Source organism: Strix uralensis, chromosome Z, assembly GCF_047716275.1.
Source record: "Strix uralensis isolate ZFMK-TIS-50842 chromosome Z, bStrUra1, whole genome shotgun sequence".
NCBI lineage: Eukaryota > Metazoa > Chordata > Aves > Strigiformes > Strigidae > Strix > Strix uralensis.
Genome location: NC_134012.1, coordinates 98,605,427 through 98,622,409, shown reverse-complemented (window position 1 = coordinate 98,622,409; position 16,983 = coordinate 98,605,427). Strand labels below are relative to the sequence as shown.

The 16,983-nt window shown below is 40.4% G+C and overlaps 1 protein-coding gene across 2 annotated transcripts in view; it reads right to left on the bottom strand.

Moving 5' to 3' along the window:
- The window catches only part of KATNAL2 (katanin catalytic subunit A1 like 2), a 32,446-nt gene extending 17,027 nt beyond the window's left edge, over positions 1-15,419 (bottom strand). The window contains exons 1-8 of one of the 2 annotated variants that reach the window (XM_074855225.1): positions 15,345-15,419; positions 8,041-8,111; positions 7,483-7,649; positions 5,127-5,169; positions 4,599-4,722; positions 3,451-3,546; positions 2,842-2,940; positions 1,973-2,050 (exon numbers count right to left, since the gene is read on the bottom strand). In XM_074855225.1, the coding sequence (XP_074711326.1) occupies positions 1,973-2,050; positions 2,842-2,940; positions 3,451-3,546; positions 4,599-4,722; positions 5,127-5,169; positions 7,483-7,649; positions 8,041-8,111; positions 15,345-15,395 (729 nt within the window). In that variant the 5' untranslated portion in view covers positions 15,396-15,419. Of the gene's footprint in view, positions 1-1,972; positions 2,051-2,841; positions 2,941-3,450; positions 3,547-4,598; positions 4,723-5,126; positions 5,170-7,482; positions 7,650-8,040; positions 8,112-15,344 lie in introns of those variants that run through there. The other variant, XM_074855224.1, reaches the window with a different exon arrangement.
- Positions 15,420-16,983: the final 1,564 nt, after the last annotated feature.

Here is a 16,983-nt window from a genome sequence, read left to right as displayed (position 1 = left end):
TAATGAGTTCCACAGTTTAATCATGTGCAGTGTAAAGATACTTTTGTTTGTTTTAAACTTGATGCTCAGTAACTTTATGTCTGCACCTATTACTTATAAGTAATGGAAGAATTGGTATTTACTCCACACTATGCAAGATTTTATACGCTGCAGGAAAAACTGTGAGAAACTCTGTAACAGGAGGAAAATTTTCCCCTAAGCATCTATCAAAAGATAGTCAGTAATTAGTCTATGCCCTGAAGCACTCACTAAATTAATTTTATTTAATTCATCAAACTTTCCAAATCTACAAATCTTTCCCTTTGCCTTAGTAATATTTTGTGACTTTGTGTTCCAGAGACTAATTGTTCTGCAGAAATTATCATATCCTCAACAAAAATACTTGGGATAAATTCTGCTCTCCAATAAAAACAGGCAGACCCCAGAGACTGAAGAAAAATTATGTGCTTATATCCGAGGGGAAAATTTGATTTAATACAATTAGAAAAATTATTTATATAGAGTAGATTACACTTTCCCTTTCTATTAACAGCAAATTAAGATGAATCAGATTTATGATACTAAGTAGAGACTTCCATAACTGTTTACAAATTAAATTAGATTGTGTTGTGAAATAGATACCACATGCTATTTATTTTTATTGATTTACACAGTGTTGATTACCATAGCAACTAGGAACATACCAGCACAATTTAAAAAACATACCATAACGAAGGTTAAAGCAACCCTATTGCTTTTTGCTGAAGTAGCAGAATGAACAACACTATTTTAAAGGTTTATCATAAATTAAAAAACAGACAGGAATGGAAATGAATGAGAATATTCTTACTTTAAGGTTGGAAATTTCTTAGGCTTCAGTTCTACTAAACTGCAAATGCAAAACTTGCAGACCAAGAATTTGGGCCATACACAGTTTACAAAAATCAGTCAGCAAAAGACTTCCAGTCTCTTTGAACAGCTGACTTTAAGTATGTGGGAGCAACAGCTGATACCATTTCTGATGCTTATATCCTGAAAGAGTCACAACACTATCAAATATTGTGATACTATGAAGTTTTTTGGACAAGTGCCTCGTGGAGTTTGGGAGGTGATGCACGCAAAGCATTTACCTGCTTTGTAGCCAGGCTGATCCCCAGTAGCCTAAGGCCTGTTTGCTAGACTGCACCTCGACCCACAAGTGCAATGAAATGGTGGTGACAATGTTGGGATTCCCTCCAGGTGCCAAACTACCTGTCCTGGAAGAATCCCCAGTGTGCCCTGGGATACAGTGTATTATTGATGCTGTCCTTGCAGCTCCTGTGCTGGGATGAGGGAAGGGCACTGCTTCCAGAGCCTACAATAACAGCATCTCTCAACTGCGTCAAGTGAGAAGAGACAAGGAGTCCAGATCGTGCAGGCAGCACACAGCAAAGCACAGCACCAGCATCATAAACACTGCGGGAATATCAGGGTTTAATAATTTTGGTACATGGTATCTAGCAGATGCACTCAGAATCAGGATAGTGCTGCGATACTGGCACACCATCCACACTGCATACCACCCGATGCCTTGAATGAAAACTGCACCCACAGAGTTGAATCAAGGCTTTCCCACCATTTGATCACAGATAATACATTACATAATAGCTGGTATTAGCTAAATTATTTAAATCTCTCTTTTCAGCGGAGTATTGTACATTTTCTGTAGCAATAAGAACAAAGGGAAAAGCTATGACAGTCTCATGGGTATAGCATGATTAGATTACACGTTCCCCATTAGAAATGAACACTCTTAATTACGTCCTCCCATTGTGTATCAGAAAGAAACATCATTACATGTAAAGAAATGACTTGTTGGGAGTCGCATGATAAGAGAAATAGCTTGCACATTCAAGAATAAACACTATCAGTGACAGTAAAAAGAAACAAACAGTATTCTCAGATGACAAAGATAACCAAGATCTCTATACAACTGAAATGGAGATCCACTTACTTTGCTTACAACCGTTGCAAGTTCTCTCATCTCACCAGTCATGCCAATAAAAGCACTAAGGGGTTTCAGTAATCGTTCCTAAAAAAGACAAACATAAGTTCTTGTCAGACTTCAATTAATTTTAAATAGATTAACTATGAAATAATTTCAGAAAAGCTGATACATGGTAACAACTTTTAAAGCTGTAAAAATATGGATAATAATAAAGATTTTGAAGTAAGCCATATTTGCAGTAACTCATCGTTTCATCTTACAGAATCTAATCCTGCATTAACATTAAAATGAGACGCTCTCTTACTGCACGTGTAGTCCTAAACATGCCCTACGTAGATTAAGGGAAGTGAAAATGTAAATATGGTTCGCCACATTAGCATACAGCCTGTTTTGAAAGTCTCTTCGAGTGTAGCAGTTGCCAGGTGGAGTGGCACTGACTAAGTTGGATGTGCTGTCGTAAAAGCTATGGCTTCTGTTAAGGAGTGATTACTTTACTGAAAGTTTTCTATCTTAACCATCTAAACTCTGTTCTTGCCTCAGCTGAGGTAAACACTAAATAACGTACTGAATTCAAAGGAACCAGAATTTCACCTTCAGACGTTCTGTGGGTTTCTGCAGTTTTGGGGTTTTTGTGGTGAATCATAAGGTATCACTTGTATTTGTTGTCTTGTTCAAAGAGTAAACAAATGTCAACAAATTAGACAGGTATCAAGTATGACTGTCCACTCAAGAAGGAAATACACCACTCAGAAATCTAAGCCCTTTTTTAGCACTTGGGAACAAAGACAACATCACTGCGGTGTTTTATTTTGTTCCTGGCTATATGAAACTGATGTTCACGTTCACTGGATGGAAGTATGAACAGAAGCACTTACTGAAGGATCTGGATCACAATTGAGGCTGTTCAAGGCTATTCCATTTGATGATACTTTGACAGCATCCTGAATCATCCTATGGAAGTCAATTACTTGGCCCTAAAGGAGAAAATAATGTTTTGATAGGCTTTAACTATTAGAACAGCAGTGGACCAAATTTTGCTTGCCATTATAGCAATTAGTTTCCTTGCTGCACATAAAGTCCTAAACACGGCAAAAACTGACCACAGAACCCGTGGTAGCAATGGGAAAAGAACACACATCTCCTCAGTCATTGCAACAAGTTTGCTGCAGAGCCTCTTATCATCTCATTCAGGAATTTGAAATTTATCTTCAATTTTAGCTATTACCTAATTACCTTAGCTATTTTAAAACCAGAGATATTCTTCCTTCTTGATGATGTTTGAAACACTATTTAATGCAAGCAGAGTCTCCTATGCAAAGAATTACTGCCCAAATCATAAAATTGAGCCTTCAGCTGATTATACAGGATTATTTTATATACAAATAGACAGAAAAAGCTCACATTTGAGATTTGTGAAAAAACTTTCATGTGTTTTTTCTACATACACTTTTCTACCATAAATCACATGCCAGGTTTCCACCAACCCTTCTTAGGTGAGTGCTGTCTCCTCCAGTTTTGTTGATTGCTGTAATGCTTAAGCCAAAGTGAGATTGCTCCAGAGTAACTGCACTGTCATTATCCTAAAGAAAAATCAATTTTAAAACAGATGTATTGCTAAGTAGATGAGTTACAGTTATCCCATTATAGGTATCATCCTACTTCTTCATACATGCCCAGATGAGCTGTATCATTACATGGTAGTTGCAACAGTAATCCCATATTGTCAGACACCACCGTACATTTAGTTATGTACATTTAGCCATGGCTCTAGAGCTCAGCATTCAAGTTATTTCATACGCGTTGTTATTATTATTACATTTCATTCTAAGTTGTAAATGTGCATTTTACATAGCTATGTGCAGAAACACTTAATGAACAGTGGAAACAACAGGCAAGTATAAGGCACAATGTGTCAACTCAGAAATGAGGAGCCATTTTAGGATTATAAATTACTTTGACATTCACTTCATAGCAGTCACTGCTGTAGTGTCCAAAAACTAAGTTTTTTAAAGGGTGAGAGAACGGGTCAGTGATGAGAGCCACCCTATGCAGGAATATGGACAAGGACTTAAAGAAAAAAAGAGGTTCCCTTCTCGCAGTTCCTCAAAAGCTATAACAGACATGGTGCTTGCCCACCAATCTGTTGTTCCTGCTCCCTCCTCTGTAAGGGATGGTAATAGTTTTCACAGCAATCTTACCAAAATGAGACTCACCAAACTGAAAGTTAGAGAGCCAAATTACTCCCCCAATCTCAAACACGGTGAAGATGATTATAGCTGACACCAGTCTTTCTATTTGGTTGGTTTGTCTGGCTTTCTGGCACTAAAAGATCAATCTACTGGTGTTAATGGGAAAACTCTGGTTGCTTTCAGTATAGGTTGGATTATATGACTCCGTTTCCTTTAATTTTTGCCTGTGACTTGCTCCCAAACTCACAGCCAGAAAGCATATTCTCCTGAACTCTTGCATCTATAATCCTTAAATGACATAACTGGTAAAACCCATTAGTTACACAATTATTAATTGTTACACAATTATTGTGTAACTTGCATCCTCTTGCTGCCTATAGCCTTTCAAAATAAAATCACATAAATTTCAACTGTAATGCTGCCAAGATAAAACACACTTAAACCTGTTTGAGGGTCTCCTTGGTAGAAGATTTAAATTCTGTTGTACTCCCAGGTGAAGTTTTTGACAATGGTCGTTGCACAGTCTGATGTTTAAGCCTTGGGAAACTCTGAGAAGAGCTTGCTGCCCTAGAATTAAAAAAATAGCACCTTGAAAGGCTTTCACAACCTCTTTTTTTCCTTCAAAATACCAAAATATTAAAAGGCAAGAGTTTTGAAAGAAAGCAGTTTTGGGCTAACTTTTCTCCCACTGTCAAGTTAAGGCATCAATTTTAATCACAGCAAAGTTCAATGCTACCCTACACGCCACCCTATCTTAACAACACTGTAGAAACTTTGTAAATTGTCTGCATCTCCATTTGGGAAATAAGTCTTTATTTTCCTCTAAAAGATACAGAAAAATGCACCACGCAGTCAGCAGCGTGACTCTAGGCTTTAGTATTCCTATGGTATCACAGTTATTTTAACCATGCTGCATATTGCTTTTATAGGAAAATTTTCTGCCCAGAAAAAACCCCACACATTTCTCTTACCTTCTTGGTCTTCCCCCAGTTCTCAGCTGTTGTTTATTTTCTGCTGTGGCAAAATTAATATTAAAATGGAAAATAATTAAGGATATAAAAAAGGGCAACCTGATTTTTTTCCCCTTCAAAAATATTTTTGAGCATACATTAAATGACATTGGAAAGAAAAATGCATAAGCAGGAACAGCATGATTACAAGCAATGCAAGCTTGCAAAAATGTTTTGAAAGCAAACTGATATTGGAGATAGCAGTTTGGCTTCAGGCTTGTTAAATTTTAAGGTTCATTCAGTCTTTGGCTTCTTTGCTTACATTTTAAAACCAGTATCATTTTCACAGTAAAATGGACACTACCAGAAATTAGATTAAGCACAATAAACTAATTTAATATATCACACAGAATGCTTATTTAATGCTAATATTTTTTTCATTGCTGAACTGGGAAATAAGAATTTGCCTCACTCTTCTTAGTAGTAATTTTATCATGTTCAACATACCAAGACAGCATAAATGTCACATTGCAACGGTGGTTATCAAACTATGTTATTTTTTGCACTTACATCATTTGAAACAACTGTCAAAGAAAAGCCTTTCTCACAAAATGTCAAACTCACAAAGCCCAGATGTCAACTGATAAAGCCGAGGGTTTGTATCATGCTAGCATGCACCTAGTTGTTCCAAAATACATCTCCTATCAGTGTTCTCTGTACAATGCTCTTGCACCCAGATTCTCATACACTTAAATACAATAATCCTTCCCAAACAGCTCTTTCACTGAAGGAGCTTGGGAACACAGCGTACTTCGAGGCAGCAGAGCCCATGCGTGAAATTTGTCATCCTGCGGGTACATCTACAACACTGCTAAGTGCAATTCTGCATGGAAATGAGTTGATTCTGCAGGATTTGCTGGGAGTATTACAAAGAATTTAGTAGGAAGGACCACCACCCTAATCACTTTGTTTGGCCTATGTGTACCATGACCTGACCATGGACACAATTTAAGGCAGGTCACAATGAACCAGGCAGCAGCTTCTCTAGAGAGACACACGCAGGAGGGAGACTGCTTAGGCTTCAGAGAAAAGAAATGATACCCTCCTGCCAGCATGGTTACCATTCTGGGCTTGGGTGATGTCAGCATGCCCCATGCCTGAGTAGCTTTACTGTCCAAAAAATGGGTACTAAGAGCTTGTAAGTGTCTAAGAGTGGCTTTCTGGGAATTGTTCACTTGGATCATGGATCAAGACTTGGTGACTACTCGGTTTGACTAAGTATAACGTGATGAACGCTTTGCAAAATACATTTTCCTTCTTGATTCGTAACAAATCCCTTTGGTTTTGTCCTGCAAGACTGCTCCTCTTTGTATTAATGCCAATCAATAGGTTCTAGCTGTAAATCTTTTTCATGCAGATAATGCTTGCTTCCAGCTAGTACTGATCTTCTGCATCACTATGAATGTAATGATGACTAGTAGCTTCAGTACTTTTCAAAATCATTTCACCTAGACAGGTAATTTTATTATATTTGTATAATGTTTCATTTACCTGTGATTTCAGAGTTGCTGGCAGCCATACAAAACAATGATGACTGCTCAGAGATGTTCCCTGGCCAATCATCCCCTCCTCTAATGATTATATTTTTCTTATGAGACAAACAGGTAAGAGATGTTGGTGTTTTATGCACCTTCCAAGCTCCTCATAAGTGACTCTTACACAGTTTTTCTTATGGCTTCTGTAAGTCACATTTTGTGCTCAAGTACAAAACCATTCAGGCTCTCAGGGTCATAACAAAACACTCACGTTCTGATTTGCCTTATTCTGTATCATTTGTTTATACCTCAGACTTTAAGGCCTTTGGAGCAGATAAACCTATTACTTGTTTAGCATATTACCTTTAGTATATGAAAATGTGTGAAAAAAATGGTTAATGAGACTAGTGGTGATAAACTTTTAAGCACTAGCTTGGATGAGCAAAATTATAATATTTCACTTAAGTGGGTTATTTTAATTTAAAAATTAAATCCAAGATAGAACAGACTTACTACTTTCTCCCCATGAGAAGAAAGTGCATGTATCTATGCCATAACACTTTGTGCTTACATGGCATTTTCCAATATTGAAGCAATTTGTAAAAGACAGCAAAACATCACTTTCTTTTTCCTCTATATAAAGAGAGAAGGAAGAACAGAAGGGCTCAAAGTTCCATCTCTCAATTCTTATGTCCCATGTGCTAGAACTATAGCTCTGTAACTGTAAGAGAGTTCAAACATTAAACACTGACATACACAAGAAGGGTGGTAAGTATATCAGGCAAATATATGTTTTAGGCTTTGAGAAACAAAAGCTTTCTTTTTGGAAAACAGCCACATACCAGTGTCCAGGACCTTTCTGGTAATTTTAGGATATTTTTGAAATTTTACAAAGTAATAGCTTTCATATTCCATCAAAATTGTCTCAAGATCAATGTTGTCACAAACTTCAAAGCCTCGTAAACTTAATTTTGTCTCTTGTTCCAAAGCATTTGCAGCATCGACATACCTGGTAATTTCAAAAAGCAAAGATCAAAACACTGAGTGTTATTATCTTATTCTGATTTTTGACAGAAAAAGCAAACAATGGCATTAGTAAGTATATGCTATTTTTAACCTGTCCACAATTCTATTTATTATAAAAGCATATACCCTATTTAAAAGTACTTTGCTGATTGCTTTAAAGTATTTTTAAATTATATAGGACATTTTTGTTCCAGAAACTGAAACAATACAGCAAAGTAAACTGCCAAGATATGTAATAGTAGTTTACCTCCTCCTCACATTAAGCCAAAGGGCCATGCTGTCGATCCACGCAACAGAGGTCAGAAGGACACATTATGGGAGGTCAGACACACACAAACCCACAAATGTAGAGCAGCATTATTTAAAAAACATACCCTTCCTCCATTAAATAATGCAAAATTAGAATGAGGAGGTTTTTTCGACGAGCTTCTGTTCGCATCTCATCCTGTGAATTAAGACAGAACTCTAGATCAAATGTAATATTCTCTTTATTGCTGTAAACAGCATCTAAATGTAGCCTGTGGAAACAAACAAATTAAGTCAACAGCATGTAAGAACTGTAAAACAACTCACTGTTAATAAACAGAAGGAAAGTGGTTTTCAACGTAATTTTTCTTACACATTATCAGGGCTACTGGATGGGTAGAAACCTTTTCCGGGAGAAGAGAAAATTACTTTGAGGTTGGAAAAAGTATTACTATGGTTATAGCTCTCCAACATGTTCAGGCTGCTAAGAATTTCAGGTAGGACTCTTGCAGACCTCATGCATAGTGTCTCCAAGGGCTGTGCAAGGAAATCTTGTGCTCCAGCATGGCTGTGTCCCTCCCTCTTGGAAACTGGAAACCCATTTTCTGAGTGCTGGGAGAATTCAGGATGGAGAAAAGGTCTGGGATCTGCATAACTACACTACAAAGATCAGCTGTATACTCCTGGCCCTTCCCAATTCATGGACCTTGATATAAAAACATAAGTGAAATACAGAGTACTCGAAGAATTAGTAGTTTGAGATAACATTGCCTAATTTTAACACAGGATAGACCAAAGTCAGGTCCCAACATGCAGAAATTTAAATATGGAGCCAGTCCTATGGATTTCTTCACACAGACTGGACAACCCAATGTCATTCACAAATGGTGTAGTGATAAAAACAAGGCAGTGTAAAACATCTTTGTCATCATTCTGTGAAGCTACATTGGGGGGGAGCATAAAGTGCAATATCAAGTAGAGCAAAGGGGGTGGTGGAAGCAGAAATCATGTAAGATACGGGAACAAAGCCTTACGCTGATGAAACGTGCCATATATGCTGAGTGTCTGCAGAGAAACCCTGAGATTTTAGGGTCAGAAGGAAAGTTCTAGAAATCAGCATATCGACTTTGCCTCATTGGGTTTGAAGGTGGAACCACAGGAAAAGCAGGTATGGCCAAACCCACATTTAGGCAAATGAATTATTTCTTTTCTCTTTCAGGATGCTGGCCTTCAGCATTGGGAGTTGGACTCGCTGATCCTTATGGGTCCCTGCCAACTTGAGATATTCTATCATTCCGTGATTACTTATGAGGACCCAGTGTGAGTATGAAAGAGTGACACTTATTCAGTGGATGGAGAAAATAGCAGTAGTTTCTGTTGCTTGCATAGCACATATATATTCCTGATCATGTTGTATACTAATGCATACACAGTCTCCTACTTCCACACCCCGTTTCCCTCCTTTCTGCATCCTTCCCCAAGAAAAAGCCTAGCTCAAGTGTTAGGAACCTTCAGGTGACAGACCCACAAACCTTTATCCTCCATACTGGAAAGAGAGCCCCAGCATCTGTAAAAATTTCTTCTGCTGCTCTCTGCCAGCACCTGGCACACAAACAAGCCAAAGAATTACTACTGACCAAGGCTTATGTTTTCAAATCCCACAAGATGTGTAAAAGGAATATCCATAGAGAAAGACAATTACCCTCTCCTCCTTCTGGTCTCTTGGAAGGAAGCATCATTACATACTGTGGACACCAGAGAATCACTTATTCCTACATGCAGAGGTGCTTTTGGGTGGTGCAGTGTAATGCAAGACCAGTTTACCTCTTTAGCATGCCTTTCCTTTATCAGATTAGACCTATCTGCTCCCTCTGCACTGTACACAGCAGTGAGTATCATATAGCATTCTGCTGCTAATTTAAACACTTGTGACAGCACAATCAGTGATTGGGTTTTTTTTTAAAAAACTAACACCTCTCTGTGTGTTCATCAACCTGTAAAAAGTACTGGGTAGAGCAGGCAAAAGGTGTCCCAGTATAGCAGATATTTTCTGGGATATTTGCTTCAGATGTGGGGCCATCTAGTGACACAACTAAGAAAGGGCTGGGGGTTTGCTTTTAATGTTTCCTGTGAGGTGAAAGTGTGTTTGTATTTCACGTATTAATAGAAAGATTGGTAGAATCTTCATTCTGGTGTTTGAGGGAGAAGAATCAAATTGGCCGGGGAAAAGGGAAGAAACCACACCCCATTTTTAGCCTTTACTATCTTTAATACCCCCTTGATAAAGTTACACAGCCACTCTGAGTCCATAAGGAAGCTACAACACTGTTTGCCTTTCAGTGGTGGTACAAAGATTTTTCTAACCATTTTAGGGAGTAAGAGTGATGTGTAAATGCTTGGTAGATCAGTAACTCTTGAATGAAGTAGATCGGTTCCTGAGAGGTGCTGCAACAAGAAACAAACCAATTCTGAGAACTGCCATGAGCAAAGGGATGAAAGGATCTTTTCGTTCTTACTGTTTTGAGATGCTGGTGTTTGGAAAATACATTTTGAATTGTGGACCTTTCACCATTTCTCCTGGATCATCTGAATCTTCTGAAACAGGCTTGGATGTGCAAGAAGGAAGCCGGAGCTATCACTCGCTGAGAGTCCCACCTGTCTTCTAAATGTAACTACTCCTGCTGTTTTATGCTGAGAAAAATTGACTGTTGTGTTTGCCCACATATCAAAAGGCAAGATCACAGCTACCTCTGAATATTTAAACACAGAATGAAAACACAGTGGTTGCCATAGAAGACAAACCCACCAAATGTTTCATGTTTTAGTATTTACAGTAATAGTCTGATGAGAGAGGAATTGCATCTGCCTGATGAGCTGACAGGGCTCACAATCCCTGCTTGGAACTTTCCTTGCAAAGAATTTGCATTCCGGTATGTCTTCTGCTGCTGTGCATCTCACTAGGTTACTCCTGCTATCCTTAAAGGCATTTTAAGTTCTAGTATAAATAGTGATAGAGTGATGGGCAGCATCTCAAATATTCTAAGTAATGACCTGCTTTGGGTATAGGATAACATTGTGTCTATGGATGAGCAACCCAGTTCAGCCTTAACATACTAATGTTCATCCTGTTGCGCTGACCAAACGGAAGCAAAAGTGAACCTTTACCTCAAAAAAGAGGCCCACCTAAAAATCAGAAGATGGTTTAGACTGAGATGTTCATTCTGTCTTTACCTTGTGTTAATACAAATGCGAAAAGCAGTGGTTAATTTGAGAAGTCAGACATCAGTCCAAAGAAAATTAACTCAGTTGTTAATCAGCTGATCCACTGACAAAGATTTGCATTAGATTGGATCTGAAAAACAGAACAGAGATGTCAAAATCTCTGATCCCAGTTCTGTGGAGTTTCTATAAAACAAAAATTAAGGACCTTTCAACACGTAACTGTTACCAAATCACAAACCTTGTGAGTCAGTGGCACACGAATCATTGCTTTCTTGACCAACCCCACAAAGCCACATCTCCCTGTCTTTCACCAATCTTATTTTAGCACATACTCATTCCAGGAGGTAGGTGAACCTTGACATGTGTCAGTGCCACCAGCAGCTTTAGCTGTCCACTCACAGCTCTCTGCCCGTGCTGGTCTCCTTTCCTGAACTCCAGTTTATTCTCTAAGGACTGACTCCCACTGCAAGTACGTCCACAAAACAACATGCCTGCCACAGTACAGACAGATACTAACACTGCCCAGGACTTCAGCTGTGCTTAGAGAGGAAATGGTAAATCTTATACAGCATGAAAAAAATCAGAGTACTTATGAGTGCAAAGTTACTTAAAATTCAGTTTAGCTTTATAGTGATTTAGCCTTCCTGTTTAATTAGTATTTAGAATTGCATGTTGTTTATAGCCACTGGTACTTCAATAGATGTTTAAGTGTTTAAAGTTTAATAAGCTTCCATTCTTAAAAGAACAAAAAATGTATGTAATTAAATTTTCAATTACTATAGGGGATTTTGGGGTCCATGCAATTAATAAAAGCTTAAGGCACTTGAGCGTGATCTTGTTTTAAAAACTAAACAGTTGAGCACTTAACTAATTAGCTCCAACACTTACAGTGTATTTTATTTATTTCTATCTTAACAAAAGTAGTAAGTATTCCTTTCTTTGCAGCCGTTTAAAATTAAACTCTATTAAGAGTTGTGCATCCTTAAATGCAATTGTTCATTTAGTCATTTCCATACCTTTTACTAAAATGCATTTACATTATAAATCAACCTAGTCTCTTGTGTAATTCCATCAAATTAATGGACCTACTAAAAGATTAATTTAACCTTATAATGTTTCATTACCATTTGAGCCTATATCTCTGCATGACTATATTTGATAGCATGAAGAAAAAAGTTACAGTCTGAGAAGCTTGGAAATCATTACTATTGTAATACTGTGCCCTTGTACATTCAACTGAGGCAATCAACAAGTTGAGTTCAGAGGGATCTGTGATCAAGAATTCGGACAAGAGGCACACGGTTAGCTCTGTAATCACACAGGGGAAGATCTTATCATAATACACACACAGTGTCCTCTCCTTCTTGTGCTGTTGGGATCCCGGGATGGCTGCCAAGTATGAGGTTCCTCAAGACCAAGCTGTGCCAGGATAGAGTAGCTGAGGCATGACAGGCTCACCCAGTTCTCCCCCTCCCTCCACCACCTTGTATCCCCACAGCTTTCCCTCTCCCCTAGTCCTCTGTATCTTGTATTTGCAGCCTTGCCAGGCTTTTTAAAAGGCTGATGTTCAATTATTGCTTGGCTTGGTGACAGTATTTTTTTCACAAACACAGACAGAGAAGGGTGAGTTTTAAACAATGTATGACTTGGCTGCCATTGAATAGGATTTCCCAGCACAAAGAAAAGGCGCTTCTTTACTCTCTTCTCTCTTCCAAATCATACAAGCCTGCTGCAAACAATAGAGCTGGCAAAGTTTCTCAAGAAGGATTACAAATAGCTTTCATAATTAAAGACATACAGCAAGCTCACCACAGAAATTAGGCCTGTCCTAGCAGTAACACTAGGATGCATCCGAGATATGTTACGTTTAAAATCTAAAGACATTTTACAATTTGAGTTTGGTGCACTGAAAAGAAAAACCTTCTGATTTCTCCCCCCACTGCAATAGTTACATGCTGTCCTTCATTAATTCATCGCCAATGCTAAGAGCCACTCACAGACCACTGTTATCTCCCTCTTTTAACAGGAACATTGCTGAAGCCAGGATTTACACTGCCAAGACTTCACTAATTTGAAGTGATATATATTATGAATACATAAAAATGAGTAGACACAAAGTATGGTTAATTATTAAATAACACAAATAAAGGATGCTGAATTTACAAATTAACTAATTAGCATTAACTCTCCCACTCATTTGTATGAATTTTCAAAGTTCTACTGAAGTTTACATTAATATTCTGTCAAGAAAGATTTACAGAACAAACATAGGAAATATTTAACAATTAAAACCAGTGAAATGCCTCACAAATTTCTTTGATTGTACAACTACATTGGGTAGCCGTGAACAGCCATATAATTGTAATGCATATAAGAATTTTACACAATTTTTTTTAAACCCTTTTTCCCAAAATTGCTAGAAAATAATAATTTCCATTATATAGAACACATTAATGGGACAAAGCATTACAGATAAGGGCAGAAGTTCCAGTAATTATTTAGTGCTACAAATTAAGGATGTAGCAGCCTAACTTTTAGATATGCATTGGAATACTGCAATTCAGAAAACAGAAATTAAGTATCTAGGCTCCCTCCAGAGAAGTCAAGAACCTTAGAGCAAGAATCAAAGAATCCTTTTGGTAGCTTCAGGTTGTGTCTTAGTCAGTTCTAGTCAACTGGCTTAAAAAAAAGTAGGCTCCAAAATTCTGCCCTCTGCAGAATATGAACACCTCCCTCTACTCTGTACCCAAAATATAAACTCCGATTTCAAGTCCATCTGGTGAAAAGCTATGGAGAAGTCAGTTTTCAAAGCAAAACAACCCAAACACAATGGTACAGCTCACAGGCAAAGAGTTCTTGAGTCCTATTCCCATCGATGTTTCTGCATTTAGTTGTCACACCCATCCTTGGGACCAGGGCCACCCAAATCCCCACTAGTGAGGTTACAAATCAGACCCCTTTTTCCTCTCCTCTTCCTTCTGCACATTAACACCATTTCAATACCACACCTTAGGGCACCACCCTCAGTGGCTGGGATCTGAATTCACTTGCCCTGGGCAGTGTTAGTATCTGTCTGTACTGTGGCAGGCATGTTGTTTTGTGGACGTACTTGCAGTGGGAGTCAGTCCTTAGAGAATAAACTGGAGTTCAGGAAAGGAGACCAGCACGGGCAGAGAGCTGTGAGTGGACAGCTAAAGCTGCTGGTGGCACTGACACATGTCAAGGTTCACCTACCTCCTGGAATGAGTATGTGCTAAAATAAGATTGGTGAAAGACAGGGAGATGTGGCTTTGTGGGGTTGATCAAGAAAGCAATGATTCGTGTGCCACTGACTCACAAGGTTTGTGATTTGGTAACAGTTACGTGTTGAAAGGTCCTTAATTTTTGTTTTATAGAAACTCCACAGAACTGGGATCAGAGATTTTGACATCTCTGTTCTGTTTTTCAGATCCAATCAGCACAGGGGTCAGAGACTGTGCTGGAGGCTCCCATTCCTAGGTAAATGTATCATCTACTAATCAAAGAGGTTGACATAACCTAAAACTCAGCCTCAGAACCCCTCCCCAAAGTACATTTTCGTGAGCAATCCAGTGCTATTCATGCACAGTGGGGACTTGTGTATGCATATAGAGCACCGAACACCTTTCTGGCAAGGTCCTGCAGTGCAGCTTCAGAGTCTTACTCTAGTTGAATTTGACCAGCAGATGGAAGCAAAAGAACAGATTAAGAAATGTAGCAAAATCCTGGTGCTTCTGGGCTTCCTGGAGCTCGACCCAACCGTGGGATGGAGGCACAGTGGGAGTGTACAGCCCTGATTTACGGAAAAGGGAGCTGGGGGAGGAATACGGGCTTGTCCTCTTCCGCTGCACCTGCTCCTGCCATGACCATGCAACGGACGAGGGCTGTGGGGAGCAAGGGGGGCTGCCCTGCCCTGCCCTGCGGCGCGGACAAGCAGCACTTCCCTCCTGTAAAGGGAAGGGAAAGGAGAAGGAAGGAGTGTGGGAAACCCCCACGCCGAAAGAGAGCCAGAGCCACCGCCAAGTCGGTAACCCCGGGACCCTCTATGCCCGCCCCCGTCTCGGCCGCCACGACACTGCCAAACCCCCCGCGCCTGCGCACTGCGCACCGCTCCTCTGCGCCTGCGCAGAAACGCCCCTCCCGATTTCCATGGCAACGGGGACGCGCGGCCGCCCGTCCTGCCGGTTCTTACCTCCTCCCTCGCCCGGTGGGTGGTTCTCAGCGTTTGGCAGGAGAGCTCCATCGGGGCGGCCGGTGGACCCGGCCACGGGCGGCGACAGCCCGCGGGGACAGTCACAGCGAGCGCCCGGCCCCGCACCTCGCGGAGGGCAGCGAGCGCCGTGGGGGAGAGGCCCGCCCCACCTCCCACACACAGCCAATCGAGACGCCGAAGGGTGAAAGATTGCCCGCGGAACTACCCAATCAGAAGTGGAGCAGGGAGCGGTCGTTTGAGGGACGGGCCAATCGCAGTAGGGAGGGAAGGCGGGGATAGCAGTAGCGCTGGCCAATCGGCGTTAGGCTCACCTGAGCAGGGCGGTGGGGTAGTTTGTCGAGCTGTGAGGGAGTGACAGGGTATTGAGCTGAGGGGCTGGGGCCGGGCTGGACCAAGCCAAACCAAATCAAACCAAACTAAACTAAACTAAACCAAACCAAACCAAACCAGCCCAGCCCACTGTTAAACGCGCACATTTCACCTGAGAAGAAGAGCAGTGCTGTCAGCCCCTCACATCTAGGATGGCAGTGGGCCTTAAAATGGAGGCTGCCAGCATGCTGGTGCTGAAGGAACACAGGGCTGTGAGAAGGGCCCTTTTCAGAGCACCCGAAAGCTGTTGCTAAACTTGGCTGCCTGATTGCTGCAGCCTCCTGGGTTCGGGATGTGAATTGTTGGTGGGTTGAGTGGTGTGTGTTGGATACTGTTTGGCTTCAGTCCAGCTGGAGCAGAACATGAAAAAAAGGAAAAAAACCCTCTGAATATACATGGAAGGGAAGCTAGAGCATGCAAATGGCTTGCTCGCTGACAGCCACAACGGCAGAAAGCAGGATGGAAGAGGTCAGAGTGGTGAAGAACAATCCTCTGGAAACAACCTGTCCTCTTGTATGTGAACGCTTTCCAGCCAGGCAGCTGCAGGTGCAAGCTCTCCCCAGGTCCTGCCGTTGGAGACCCACAGCCACTCAGTTACACCAGCTGTTCCTGGACAAGGTAACTACCAGATTCTTTGTATCCATGCCATGCTATGTTTGCTTTGCATCTCATCCCCAAATACATGTTCTCCAGACATCCAGACCTTCCTCCAAATGCTGGCTCCTCAGTATAACCATCAATATCCCAAAAGGCCTATCCTTTTGGTGGAACCCTGTTTCTACTCCAGAATGTTTCTCCAGCCCTCTCCCTACACTCTCCCAATCTGGTGTTAGGCAACACAAACTTTCTGTTCCCTCAAGCTCCCTTCACCAATACAATTCCAACTGCACATACTCATAACACTTCTCTCTCTCCTTTCGGTATGTCTTAATCTCAAGGATGTCCTAAGCAAAAACACGACTTCAGCATACGTTAACTGCTCAGTTACACTGCAAATGTACTTTCATCCTGTTAAGCATGTAATTTAATACATACCTTTTTTATTAAATTTGTCCCATAAATCATGAAGTTTTCAAAGTGTATCAGATCAATGTTCCTGCATTCAACCTAGGTCCTTGCCTGCTAGACTTTGTATTTAATTTTGTGGCCTTAAGGTGGTAGTAGAGTAGGTAATGCGTTCATTTTCCATTACTGGGTGCTTGTTTTATGGCTCTGAAAGACAAGTTCCTGTAATTGAAGTTAAGACTCA